The 13817-nt window shown below is 42.0% G+C and overlaps 1 protein-coding gene across 1 annotated transcript; it reads left to right on the forward strand.

Moving 5' to 3' along the window:
* The first annotated feature begins 1280 nt into the window (after window positions 1-1280).
* Window positions 1281-3662, forward strand: NR0B1 (nuclear receptor subfamily 0 group B member 1). The gene is made up of 2 exons (XM_068686935.1): window positions 1281-2212; window positions 3273-3662. The coding sequence occupies exons 1-2, from the start codon at window positions 1609-1611 to the stop codon at window positions 3515-3517; spliced, it is 849 nt and encodes a 282-aa protein (XP_068543036.1). The 5' UTR covers window positions 1281-1608; the 3' UTR covers window positions 3518-3662.
* The last annotated feature ends 10155 nt before the right edge of the window (window positions 3663-13817 follow it).

The following is a 13817-nucleotide window of genomic DNA, read 5'->3' on the forward strand; positions in this document are numbered from 1 at the left end:
GATTATATATAGTGTATATAATGTAGGATTATGGAAATATCCTATAATGTAGGATTTTGGAAAACCTACATTTGGAAAATAAGGTTTACATGAGGCAAATAACCCTCCTATGCTTTATATTACATGTATACTTTTTGTGCTTTTTGTAAACAATATCCCTTTTGAGTCCAATTGTGAAGGAATACTTAGAGAGAAATGGCTATATAACTATGTAAGCTGACATAGGACTAGCTTCATAGGGAAAAGAAATTGCTGAGATCTGGACTAAACTTTCTACGTTCCTAAGAAGCCCAAAGCTGTTAGAGGCATTTGCTTAAAAAAATACAATTTTTTATTGAATGAAAAGAAGTTTGTCCAGGATTGAGTTAAACATCCCTTGGTAGCAGATATTGATGGAGCAGGTACAGAAGGCTGCTGAAAACTGGCTACTTTCTTTAAAACTGTGCCAAGGTTCTTCTAGTTGACATAAAATATAAAATGTTTCTGGTTTAGTCCATATAAGGCACAAAGAAGTAACTCTTTACTTACTGCATTGAGTAAATACTGTTCTCTGCTGCACCCACTTTCAGTTAGTCTAACTAACAAAGTAAATGAGTTTTTCATTCAAGAGTAAAATCACATTCGGACAATCACTATTCCTCTATCCCTCCTGTGTAAACATCAAGGCCTGTTAATAGTTATTTTCTTAGTCTGAAGTCCATATGTCACACCGACGAGATGAGTCTCTGAGAACAGGAGATCTAAGCTGAGGTGGAAATACTCACTTCAGGGCATGACAAGCTTGTAGGGAAAATGGAAACGTTTTAAATGGGTGGATGAAAAGATCAGGAGGTCATAAAGATGGGCCACGTACTGCAAAGCAGAGGAAGGGAATTATTCGCGGGGGATGGTTTAACGGGAGATCCACATCATTCATGAGATCCACGCAGGATCTCATGCAGCAGAGGCAGCAACACCAGAGCACCCTGACAGAGCCTCACCAGGACCCCAACCCCACACATTCACCCTTGGCTGTGCAGGGGCATGTCCACCTCCCTTCTGCACGGCAGCATTAAGGTGTTAATCAAGCCGAAGGGGCAGCAGAGCCCTTTTGCTTCAGCCCTGGTGTTACTCCATGTCTCCCCCAGCCCCAGCCCGCGGGCCGGCCGCCATTTCGCGACGCGCGGGGTCCCCTCTCGCCTCCGGCCACGCCGCAGCCTGACGGCGGGGGCGGACGCCTCGCAGGCTCCCTCTAGGCATCGCTGCCTCGGGAAAGGAGGAGGAGGGCTTTCTTTTTTTTTTTTTTTTTTCTTTTCTAATTTTTCCCTCCTCTCTCTCTTTTCCAGCCAGTAAAGAGTGTCTGCCCCTTTGAACCGCGGGCACAGCGGCTGCACGCACACACACATCACAAACACACACACACACACACACACACACACACACACACACCACACACTCACACACGCACACCCAGCCGCCGGCTATAAATAAGTTAACAGCCGGGCAGAGGGCGAGCAGTGCGCCTCTCCCGCCGGGCGGAGGCGGCGGGGACCGCGACCGCCACCGCCCGCCCCGAGCAGCCTCCTCCCGGGCGGCTCAGCCCCGACCCCGACCCCGGCCCCGGGTGCCATGGCGTGCGTGGAGCGCTGCCGCTGCTGCGCGGGCGGCCGGCGGCACAGCAGCATCCTCTACAGCATCCTCAAGAGCCAGGAGCAGGCGGAGGCGGAGAGGCGGCAGCCGCCGCCGGGGCAGGGGCCGAGGCAGGGTCCGGGGCCGGTGGCGAGGCGGGGGCCGGCGTGCGGCGGCTGTTCGTGCGGCTCGCAGCGGCGGGTGGCCCTGAAGAGCCCGCAGGTGGCGTGCAAGGCGGCCTCGGCCGTGCTGGTGAAGACGCTGCGCTTCGTGCAGAACGTGCCCTGCTTCCAGGAGCTGCCCCTGGACGAGCAGCTCGTCTTGGTCCGCAGCTGCTGGGCGCCCCTGCTGGTGCTGGGGCTGGCGCAGGACCGGGTGCACTTCGAGACGGTGGAGAGCGCCGAGCCCAGCATGCTGCAGAGGATCCTCACCAACCGGCGGCAGGGCGAGCACACCCCGCCGCGGGGACCGGCGCCGGGGCGGCCGCACCCACCCTCGGCCGGCGACATCCAGGCCATCGAGGGCTTCCTTGCCAAGTGCTGGAGCCTGGACATCAGCACCAAGGAGTACGCGTACCTCAAGGGCACCGTGCTCTTCAACCCGGGTGAGTGCACGCGGGGGTCCCCCAGGGGAGGTGGCGGAGCAGGGGGGCGCGGGGCGCAGTCCCCCCAGGGGTCGGGCCGCGGCCGCTGTCCCGGGAATGAAACAAACCGAGCCCGTGGCAGTGGCTTGGGACAAGGCGGGAGGCAGCCGCAGCTCCCCGCCTGCTTGGAGCCGCCCTGGGGATCCGTCTGTCCGTCTGTCCGGCCGGCGGAGCTCAGAGGCCCCCCGGACAGCTCGGCACCTGCACAGCGGGGACAAAGCGGGGCAAACCTCAGGCTCTCGGGTGTGCCACGGCAGGGGAGTGCTTTGCGTTGCGTTACTGTTCTTTCTTTTTATTTTCATGCATCGTTTCTCTTCCTAAAGACTTCCAACAGCTCTACCAAGCGGTTACCATGTCAGTTACTTACCTGGAAGGCAACTGGATATGGCACTTCCTAACTATGGCTCTACCAAGTTGTATTTAGCACTTCTGCCTTCAGACTGTTGCACTGAAAAGCAAAATCCCTCTGCTCCCACTCCCTCAATATCTTCAGTGTAGTTCCCTAGGAAACTTTCTATCGTATATTGGAGTTAATACTTGTTGCCACTTCTTATCTGGAGCTACTTAGAAACTGCTGTCAAAAGAAGCCTTATAAAAGCCTAAATAATGCCTTTTGTAGAAGTGAACAAGTTATTAAACAAGTTATTTATTTATTTTTAATTGTTATCTCTGCTATTTACAGATGATACTTGTCACTGCAAAGGCATTTTGTACAGCATTTTTCAATGAAAGTTTCTGTTATCAACTAATTCTTTTTAGCATTTAAATGAATGTTGGCAAATTCACAGTTCACTTTTGAGCAGCAAAGAGTATTGAATGTCCTTAACCACCACAATGATAAGATTTTGAGCTACACTATAAGATTTGGCACATTGATTCTGCATGCAAGAAGTCCTCTAGCAATTCCATTTGTTTAATTCTTTGTGTAATAAATATCATCTGTAAGCTGTTAACTCTTCTGTAAGAAGAGTGTTTTATAGATGAAACCTGTGTAAACAAAATAATTTATTTTTCTTTTCAGATTTACCTGGACTGCAGTGTACACAGTATATTGAAGGACTGCAGAAGGAAGCACAACAAGCTCTAAATGAACATGTCAGACTCATTCACAGAGGTGATGAAGCCAGATTTGCCAAGCTGAATGTTGTTCTATCCTTGTTGAGATCTATTAATGCTAATGTGATTGCTGAACTATTCTTCAGGCCCATCATTGGAGCAGTGAACATGGATGACATGCTTTTGGAAATGCTTTGTGCAAAATTATAAAGGCATGTAAAATAATGAAAATAAATCCAATGCAAAGGAAGCCCTAGAGCAGAATAGTGTAAAGTACTGTAAATAAACTAACTTATTGTTTTTACATAGATAGTATTTTTGTATTCAATAATAAAGTATTCTTTAAGTTCTGGAATTATTTTTTATTAAAGACAATGCTTTTGGAATAAGATTACAGTCATCAGAATAAGCTTTAAGGTTGCATAGAGTGTTCATAACCCTTGTCGACTGGCAATTTTTTTAAAATCATGTCTCGAATAAATATCACACACTATATTGTATTTCAAGGTTAGAAATCCCTGCTCCACCCCCCCTCAAAAAAAAAACAAAAAACAAAACAAAAAAAAACCTAGCCTAGGTTTACATTTTAAACATTGTTGGCATGCAGAAGTGGGAAATGAGCAAGCCTTTTGCTTTGCATGTTTCGGCGATATTAGAATAGGATATTGTAATCACAATTCTGCTCATAGTTCAAATACTGGCTCCATCAGAGACTTACTTCTGTCAGTGAACTACTTCTATTGACTTGAAGTCAACAGACTGGAAGTCTGTAAGGAGTATTAAAGAAAATACGTTTTATTTGAAGTGAGGGAAAGCATATTATGAATATTTTGAGATTTAATGAAACTTGAATGAAGCTTGGGTAACTTATGGCAAAACATTCCATTCAACACATGTTGGGCTTCAGGGAAAACACACACACACACAGACACTTGAGTCCCCAAAACAACAAGCAAACAAAAACAATTACAAAAATATCCCAAAAGCAAACGCTGAATAGGGTGGTGAACTACCGGTGTGCACTAGACACTTTTATTTGCTTTTAATCTAGGCATTTGCTAGTAAGGATTTTGCTGGCTGGATTCTTCAAACTAATTCCTATAGAAACACACAATTGTTACACTGACTTGTGGTGTACCCATTGGTATATCCATCAGAATTTGTCAGCTAGCAAGAAGATGTCATAATTAAATGTCAAGCTTACACTTTTTTTTTCCTTTTAAATCTTGGATTTGGACTTGATCCTTTCTCCCAAAGCAGTTGTGTTTTTGTTGAAAAAAATAAATCTTTTTATTTTAAAATTAGAAAGGGAAAATCAAGAATTTTAAGGGGAATTTGTTTTGTGGTTTACCTTCCTCCACGTTCAGCTTGCTACCCTTTTACCCTTGGGAATATTGGTAAAAATAAACAGGGAAAGAAATGTTAGTGATAGTGTTCCCAAAGTAAAAGCAGTAAGTATATACATGTATATTAACCACTATCAATAAGAGGTGTTTTTTAAAACACAGTTACTATAGTTGAGGCAGTCATTCTTAACAGCAGGTGTGCAGGGGAGAGAGGGAAGTAAGTGAAGAGCTTTCTTTTGCTGCCACCTTGCGCAAAGGATAATCACAACTCCTATGCACAGGTAGGTCTCAAGGAAGACTGTTGTTGTCTTGTACCTACCCAGATGAAACATGGAAAGTAGAAATAGCTGTAGAGGTAGCCAAACATTCCTGGGGGACAAGTTCATCCATAAGAATTATCACTGAGGTTTGCATTGTCATAGCAGTAAGGACATCATTATGGACTGGGATACCATTGCTGAGAAAAAAAAAAAAGCAGCAAAAAACAACATCCTTCCTGATGTTTCATTCCTAATGTTGTTTTCCTTCCTAATGGAAGGAAAACTTCCAAAACTTCCAAAACATGACTGCACACTCTTCTGGTGCTCACATAACTCGGTAGGATTGTGTGCCCTGAGAAGCATCCCCAGAATTCCAAACTACAAAAAAAATGTAACTAAGGTGCTCGTCACTACCAGTTCAGACTTCAGACCACTCCAGAAAAAAGCAGGCTTAGTCTCTGTTAAATAAATGCTTTTACATTTACATGCATGCACACACATATAACAAATGTAAATATATTAATATGGAGAATATTTACTCTGTATTTATAAATGTTCCATGAGTTTACGATAGCTTCTGAGCATATCTAATGTCTCTGCAATGTAAACATCTGTTACAATATGAATTTACAATAGTTAGCTTTCAAGGATGCCTAACAAAGAAACTTCTTTTCCCAAAAGCACAAAGGATTATTGATAAAATGTTTAAAGAGTGGTTAGTGGCAGCAGATGAATCCTGGGTAAAAACTAAAAAGATGAAACAGGCTTGGGTTAAAACAACTTTGCATACCACTGAATTTCATAATACACTGTTCACACTTAAAAATGGCAAGAAATAGTTTTATTTTCTTTCCTGCTGAGTGGCAGAAGAGGCTTCTTGGCAGTACTCATAACAGTTAATTGTAATAGCTGAACCATGAGCACAGGCAAGGATTCTCAGCTAAACAAGTCACCTTGAGATGTTTTGGATCTATTGTGTCACTAAACAAAAAAGTTTTCATGACTCAGGAGGACAGGCTTACATCTCCAGGTTGATATGCAGGAATATCCCTCTCTGAGCAAATTCTGCATTCCACTCAATTTTCTGAAGTTGTCATGAAAAATGTTGCTTCTGTGCACAATGAATCCACCTTGAACTTGCTGTACTGTCATATTTCTCTCGGACCAGCAGCACTATTAGTCATTTAGCTATTGTCTATTCAAATGGAAGCACCTGGGAACAGTAAATAGGAAATCTGAATGGGAAAAGTAATTTATTTAGATTTTCTTTGCCTTGCCACAGCAGAGAACTGGCAAAAATGTGTCTCCTCATAGGTCAAAGGAACAGGAATGGCTATGCAAGGAATTTTAAAAGACTTATAGGAGAAACCAAAATAAAGACTTTAGATCCACACAGGAATGGGAGAGAAGAAATTGGTATGATTCAGGAACAGAGTGAGAAAAGGTATGATTTTAGTGTGGAAACAATGTGCCAAGAGCTGACTGGAAGCAAATGGATAGAGATTATAATTCGCAAAACATGCCAGATCTGGAGCAAAAGGGTGCCTGTGGGAGTACTCTGTATCAGGTCCAGAAAATATTGCAGAGTAGGGAAGAACCTACTTGAGAAGCAGATGCCGAGGAGGACACAGGCATCTTCACCAACCTGCTGGGGCTAGATGGCTTGCTCTTTTGTCCACTGGCACCTGAGCTGCAATGGCACCCGCATGATAGCAGCTGTGCAGGAGTGGAGAGCAACCTGTTCGGTCCTTCCTCTGTGAGGATACAGTGCTTGCTGAAGTAAGCATAGCTACTCTGTTGCCCAAGCCTTTCTATGTCAGTGCTCTAAAGCCCAAGTTTTCATTGGGAAGACATGGGAGGAGATTTCTCTGGATGTCCCTGGCAGCAGGTATAGACAAAGCTTGCAGCCAGCCCATCTTATGATAAGCAGTGCTACACTGTGCTGCAAACATAGAAGCAGCATAACACTGGCTAGCATGGTACCCTTTTCTACCCTTCCAGCTCCTGGTGACTGGTGCCTGTCCTGCTGGCTGCCTGCTGAAACTGAGGACAGAGGTGGTTCCGCACCCATGGAGCTGTGTGACTGGGAGCCACCATGCCTGGCACCCTCCAAAGTGACTGTTCTGCACCATAAAGGGTCTCTGCAGAGGGATGTGTAGGGGCAGAATAGGTCTCAGTTGCGCCACTGCTGCTGCCCTTCAGCATCAGACCAAAGGCAGGCATTCTTGAGGGTTTCCATTGGAAAGAATGAACAGGAGGGGAAAAATATTATCCCTGCTGCTGTTTCAGCAGTTTGTGTTCAAAGTAATTCAGTCTTGAGACCTGTGCTGTTCTTGTGTTTGTGGAGCTGGACAGTATCTGCAAAATTACTGAATGTGGTACTGTGATCATGTCCTCGTACTTAACCTGCTGAGACCAGGGCATCTTGTGTAGGCAGGCATCTTTTGATGTAGAAGGCTATGTTACACCACAGCTCACAGCCCTGGGAGGACTGGTCCATGTGTGGATTTTGGACTTTAAGTTCCTATTAAGCATCTGAGGACATTTGAGGCCAGTTCTCTTTCTTTTTCTCTCTCTCTTTCTCTCTCTCTCTCTCTCTCTTTTTTTTTTTTTTTTTTTCTTTTTTCCCCGAAGAAGGAAGGGGATTCTCCCCGACAATTTTCTCTTGCTCCACATGTGATGTTTATGCTCCCAGGTACTTAGCACTGCAGGAGCATGCTTGAGGTTGCTTGGGAGCTGCTGTGCTAGACCCACTCAAGACTCAAAGCCCACAGGGTCACATGAGGGGTCATTTCCCATGGCAATGCTGACACTGCAGCTCCGGTTTGACATTGCCACAGAACTGTGTTTAAAAGAGGGGAATTATTTAAATGTTTTCTCACAAGGTGTAAATCTTGTGAGATCAGGTCAGCAAGGTACATGTGACAACAGTAATCTGGCCATGTAAATCAGTGCTTCAATTTATCAAAAACAACTGCAGTTTCTCCACCAAAGAGAGTGACAAAATACTTGGCTGGATTTTTTGAAAATTGTGTGAAGGGGAAGCTGTCTATTTATGCATGGATTTTTTTCCCCTCACTTGCTTAAACATACCAGTAATTTTCCAGTTCAATTATAAAAATGATTTCTAAAAATGTTTATGTATTTTCTGTATTTGCTCCCTATCCCTGTCATCCCGGGCATGAATCTTCTGAGCACATTTTTCAGCCCTCAACTATGTTACAGACATTTTAACTAAAAGCAGCCTCCCAGGCAATTTAATTATGCAGTCCTCCCACTGACTGCCTCAGCTAGATAGAAGCAGGGCTGTACCAAAAAACATTACCGTCTGCCTCAGCAGAGCTGCCCGTCACTTGTGGTCAGGGCTGTAACACCAGCAGTCACTGGCTTCTAATCACAAAGCACCATTCGACAGGGGTTGCTGCTGTGTGATAGCCTTTTCTCTAAAGAGATTTGAGAAAGGATAATTTAGAAACCAGCTTGCACTTGTAGTTAATATGGTTATGAATGTTTCTTTTAGGTAAGGCAAGGCAAAGCATTTATTCATAATCTTCCAAGTTTATACATATATATATATATATATATATATATATATATATATAATTTCCCCCAGCAGTTTGCTGATGTGGATAGACTAAGAATGCTGGTAATGCTTAGTGAGCTATAACTCTGCTCACAAAGGAATGATTTTCTTGTTTTGAAATAGCCTCATATACCAGTTTGAATCTATTAGACTGTCAGTCATTTCCATCTCTCTTTAAAGGTAGAACTTCCTCTAGTGGATCTTCTGGGCATTGTGATAAACAGCAACAAAATAAAAATGAAATGAAATGAAATAATGAAATAAAATAAAGTAAAATAAAATAAATAATAAAATAAAATAAAAAGTCAGAAAGCCAATGTGTTTTTCTCTCATTGAATAAAAGTCCTGAACAGTGTAAGCAAATACTGTATCAGGACATTTTGAAATTCTGAGATGCAGTGTGAGATCTGCACACACATATTGTTGTCGCAGTCTTAATATTCGTTTTATATTGTGGAAGTCTAGAGTTTTAAGTCTGAAATGTACACAATTAGGTTTCAACAGCTAAAACTACTAAGGGCTTGTAGAAGAACTTTGACAATAATGTTCTTAAATCAACAAGCACAGTGAAGACACAGGGCTATAACTTGTTAGCTGGCACTGCAGGCAAATCTACAAATCATTCACATTGTTGGTATAAATCAGTAGTCATTTCTTTGCTTATGTCAGCAGTGAAATTGGCCTGGATATTTTTAGATATTCACACTGTGTCTAGATGAAGGTAAATAACCATACAAATGTTTATACAAGCACACATGGCATACAGACACCTGCTTTTCTGTGTGTACTTATGTTATTTACTGATTTTACATAAGGAAAATGACACTAGCTTCAGGTCCGGAAAAAAAAATAATAAAAAATAAAAAGCCTGTCCTTTCATGTTATATTATCACTCAGTGTTTTGTCACATAGGGGGCCTTTCATCTTGCTTAAACTGAGCTGTCTGAAAATTTGACATCCAGTCGATGGGGGCATCTAGTCTCTGTCTGGAGCGAACGGAGAAGCACAAGCGCCTCCAGATGGCGTTTGATCCCAGTTTACTGGTTTTAGAATGGAGTCAGTGATTCGTACTTTATAGAAAAAGGCTAGACACAGATTGTACATTAAGCTATCAGTCTCTACAGTTAGGTAAAGTGAAGCCTGGAGCCTTCGGTGTCATCCTTATTTCTATAAGAGATATTTCTATAAGAGATTAGATATCTCCCAGTTGACAGATCTTTTTCGTATTTTTGACACTGAGGTAGGCACATAGGACTGAATGACAAAGTGGCCAAAAAGATCAGTACTGGAACTAGGATGCTTTTATTTATTTATTTATTTATTTATTTTCCTTTTTACCTTTATCAGGAAGCCATAGGAGGCTTCCTGAATGGGAGCGGGAGGTCATTTTTAGGGATGACTTCTAGAATGTTGGGGAGCATTGTTGCTTTTCTAGTGTCTGGAATGTTTAGGTGTAAACCCTCAATTTCATTTAGTTGACTATCAAATAACAAAAATTCTGTTGCATGGGGGATATGAGCATGAATATCTGCTCAAAAACTAGGGCGAAAGGGGAAGGAAGCATACATGACCTGTACTTTATGAGTTATTTGTGTCTAAAATCCAGACCCCCCAAACTGCAGAGTAAGGTAAGAATGATGGCTGAGCAGGCTCTTGTAAATGAGTCCTAAATCTTAAGTTACTGTTTGCAAGCTGACTTGCAACAGTTTCTTCCTGTCACTTCTGTGATATTTGCATTGTGAACAGAAACCTTTCGCTGACATTTGCTATGGACAAGGTATCACAGCCCAGTTAATATTCAGTAACTCTTTAAATTAAGGTAACTGGATTGCACCTCTGAACTCTAACACCCTTAAAGGGAATCAGGTGGAACTAATTATTCTAACTAGAAATTGCACTCAGAAACAGCTCATATATTAAGACTCCTGCTCGGTCAGTAGAGGGGAGAAAATTTCTGGTCTCCTGTGCCCAGGTGCTCTGCCCTGCGGTGTGCACCTGCGGTGTGCACCTGCGGTGTGCCAGACGTTAGATTTCTCAGTTCTCTCTGTCCTCCTCCCCACTTCACAGTGTTGTTTTTTGTTTCAGTTTTGTTTGCTTTTTTGAAAGTGAGTTGTGATATCATAGAACATCCTGAGTTAGAAGGGACCCACAAGGATCATAGAATCCAACTTCTGGGTCCCCAAAGGACCACCCAAATAAATCAGACCATGTGTCTGAGAGAGTGGACCAAATGCTTCTTGAACTCCGTCAGGCTCGGTGCTGTGACCACTTCCCTACAGAGCCTGTTCCGGTACCTGACTACCAGTGAAGAGCCTTTCCCTAACCCCCAGCCTGACCCTCCCCTGTCCCAGCTCCGTGCCATTCCCTCGGGTCCTGTCGCTGTCCCCAAAGAGCAGAGCTCAGCGCCTGCCCCTCCGCTCCCCTCGTGAGGGAGCTGCAGGCCGCCATGAGGCCTCCCCTCAGCCTGCTCTGCTTGGGGCTGAATACACCAAGGGACCTCAGCTGCTCCTCATACATCTTGTTCTCCAGACCCTTCACGATCTTTGTGGACCTCCTTTGGACACTCACAGTTTAATATTTTCCCTATACTGTAGTGCTCAAAGCTATACAGAGCACTCGAATATTGTATATTGATTCCAGTCAGGTTGTTGAGCTGCACTGCCAGGAAACTAAAAAAACTTTGGGCACACTGCAGTGGGCAGCACTTACTTGATATGAATCATGAAAGGGGCAGAAAACTCTGCTCAGTATAGAGTTCATGGTTCTGTTTATCTGTATTTATTTATTTTAATAGTTTTACTGGACGTTGGGAAAAACACTGGATGTTATTTGCTACCTTAGTTATGGGACAGACCTATAGCCTTTATAGGAATAAAGCAATTACTGGTTGTGTGAAGTAGGTACCTAAAGTTTTGTTTTGCTCCCAAAGAATCCAGTAGGCTTGGACTTGGTATGCTCTCAATGTTTCTTTAACATAAACTGTGGAGGAGTAATTCAGCAAAAAAACCCTTTTTCTACCAGTTACTTTATTACAGAACAGTAAAGGTGACAAGAAAAAGAAATGAAGAGAAGCAGTAAAGATGAAATGGGTTCTAAATTGCAGTAGGTGTATATTCTGTTCTAAATAGTCATATGGCTGGAAGGGATTTCAGGTGATCACTTAATCCACCCCCTGTCCTGACAGGATGAATTATATACCATATCAGAAGAACTTGTCTAACCTAACTCTAAAAGTTTCAGTGATGGGGTGTCTAATACACCCACATTCAATCTATTTCTGTGTCACTACACTTAAAATTCAAAAGTTGCCCAGGAATTTAAGGTGATCCTTCTGTATTGTAACACAGTCCCCTATTTTCTCAATTTATTCACCAACCACACAGATACATTTTATGACAGAAGACCATTGCATAGTTGAAGGCTATTAATCTTAAACATCATTTTGTGGAAAGCTACAAGCCTGGATTCTTTCAGATGCTCATTTTTCCTAGACCTCTCACCTCTTCTAAACACTCATTTGGCCAACATCTTTCCTTAATGACAACTCCCAGAATTGCTATTCAAACAACAGAAAAAAAAAAGTACTTAATAATATTCTTCTAGAGCCCATTTACACTATTGTGTCATAACTTTTTAAACAGCATAGTGAATCCTTTGCATGTAATATTTTAAACTTATTTATTTTGTATCAGTCTGGCACCTTCTGATAGTCAACAACCTGCATTAAATCATATTTTCCAGTTGCATTTCTAAATATTCTACATAGAAATAAATTGCATTTTGGTAAATGAGAATAGTTTTCTAACCACAAGGTTGTAGTATCTGATGTTAAATACAGGCATATATGAGATATTTCTATGATTTTTTTTTTTTTCAAGGCAGTCTTGACACTTGTGAAATTTAAAAACTAAACTGGTCAAAACACTTAGAAATATCTTAGAGGGACTGTTCTTAAGCTATCTGTGTGGGTGGGTAAGCTCAGTGGATCAGTAATTTTCAGTGCCTGATTGCCTCAAGTCTATGAAATGCAATGCATTGCATCAGTTCAGTTCATTACAGTATCAGCATGCGCTGTTATCTCAATGACCATTATTATGTTTTTTTTTTTTTTTTTCCTTTTTCTGAGAGAAACAGGTTTCACTTAAAAGTGGATTTTAATTTACTTCTTTAAACTGTTTTAAAAAGTGGAAAGGAAAGAAAGGAGAAAAAGAACCATATGCTTGAATAACGTAGCAGTTCTGGTGGAATTAGTATGCAGAGAATATGAAAGGAAAACAGCTAATCTCATTTGCAACATGTCCAAAGAAGAATGCTTTACATCAGAAGTGAAACACTACAATTATTGCATGGCTTTCACTTTGAAAATAGCAAGGGGTTTTATACATCAGAAATTATACTAGAGAAGAGAAAAAATTAAGTAAAATAATAATAATAAATAATAAGATTAAAAAAAAAAAAATCAGCAGATTAAATCAGCGTATTATAACGGCTGTTACAGAGCCTGGCAAAATCTGCAACACAGCAGGTCTGTGTCTGCTATGCCATACTCTGTCAAAAGCAGCACCCAAATGTGGTGAAGGAAACGTTAACATTTCTAATCTTGGAAATATGCAATGGTGCCATCTCAATTTCATCACAAACCCATAAAAAAGGCATCTGGAACACTTTCTTTCATGAGAGCTCAGTGAAGCATGGATGTTGCTGCTCGGTTTTCCCAGAGACCCTGACTTGACTGTTCACAGAGAGCCTGGGCTTCCCATAATGTCATCACTGCCTCCAACAGCAGCCTGCCATTTCCATCAACATTATGCTTTGCAGAATCACTGACATCGTGCAACACTGTGCTTGTCTACACATCAAACTGGTTAAAACTAAGGCAGCAGCAAAAAACCATTGCTATAGCTGGGAAAGAAAATGCATACTGTTCATATGTATTCAAAGAAGAGAGAAGAAAAATAAAATAACCACTGAATCCTGTTTCGGAACTTCCTTGTGGAAATGTAAAAAAAAATAACAAACAAACACAAACAACAACAACAACAAAACATAGCCCAAAAGTCAAGGGAATTACACTAATCAATATTCACCTTATGCTTGTGAAAGAGGGATTGGGATACATGCTGACAGCAAAAATTTTCTTTCTTGCTTATGTGCTTTTCAGCACATAAGCCTTATAAACAGGCTTATTTTTTCCTCTCTCTTGAGATTGAAATATCCAATTAAGGTTTTTAAACATCTATGGATTTTTCCAGTAATCTGCACTGTATTAATCATTTTCTGTATCTTAAAACGGTGCTTCATGGAACTCAGCATTCTTTAGT

The sequence above is a fragment of the Anas acuta genome, chromosome 1 (assembly GCF_963932015.1).
Source record: "Anas acuta chromosome 1, bAnaAcu1.1, whole genome shotgun sequence".
NCBI classification, from domain to species: domain Eukaryota; kingdom Metazoa; phylum Chordata; class Aves; order Anseriformes; family Anatidae; genus Anas; species Anas acuta.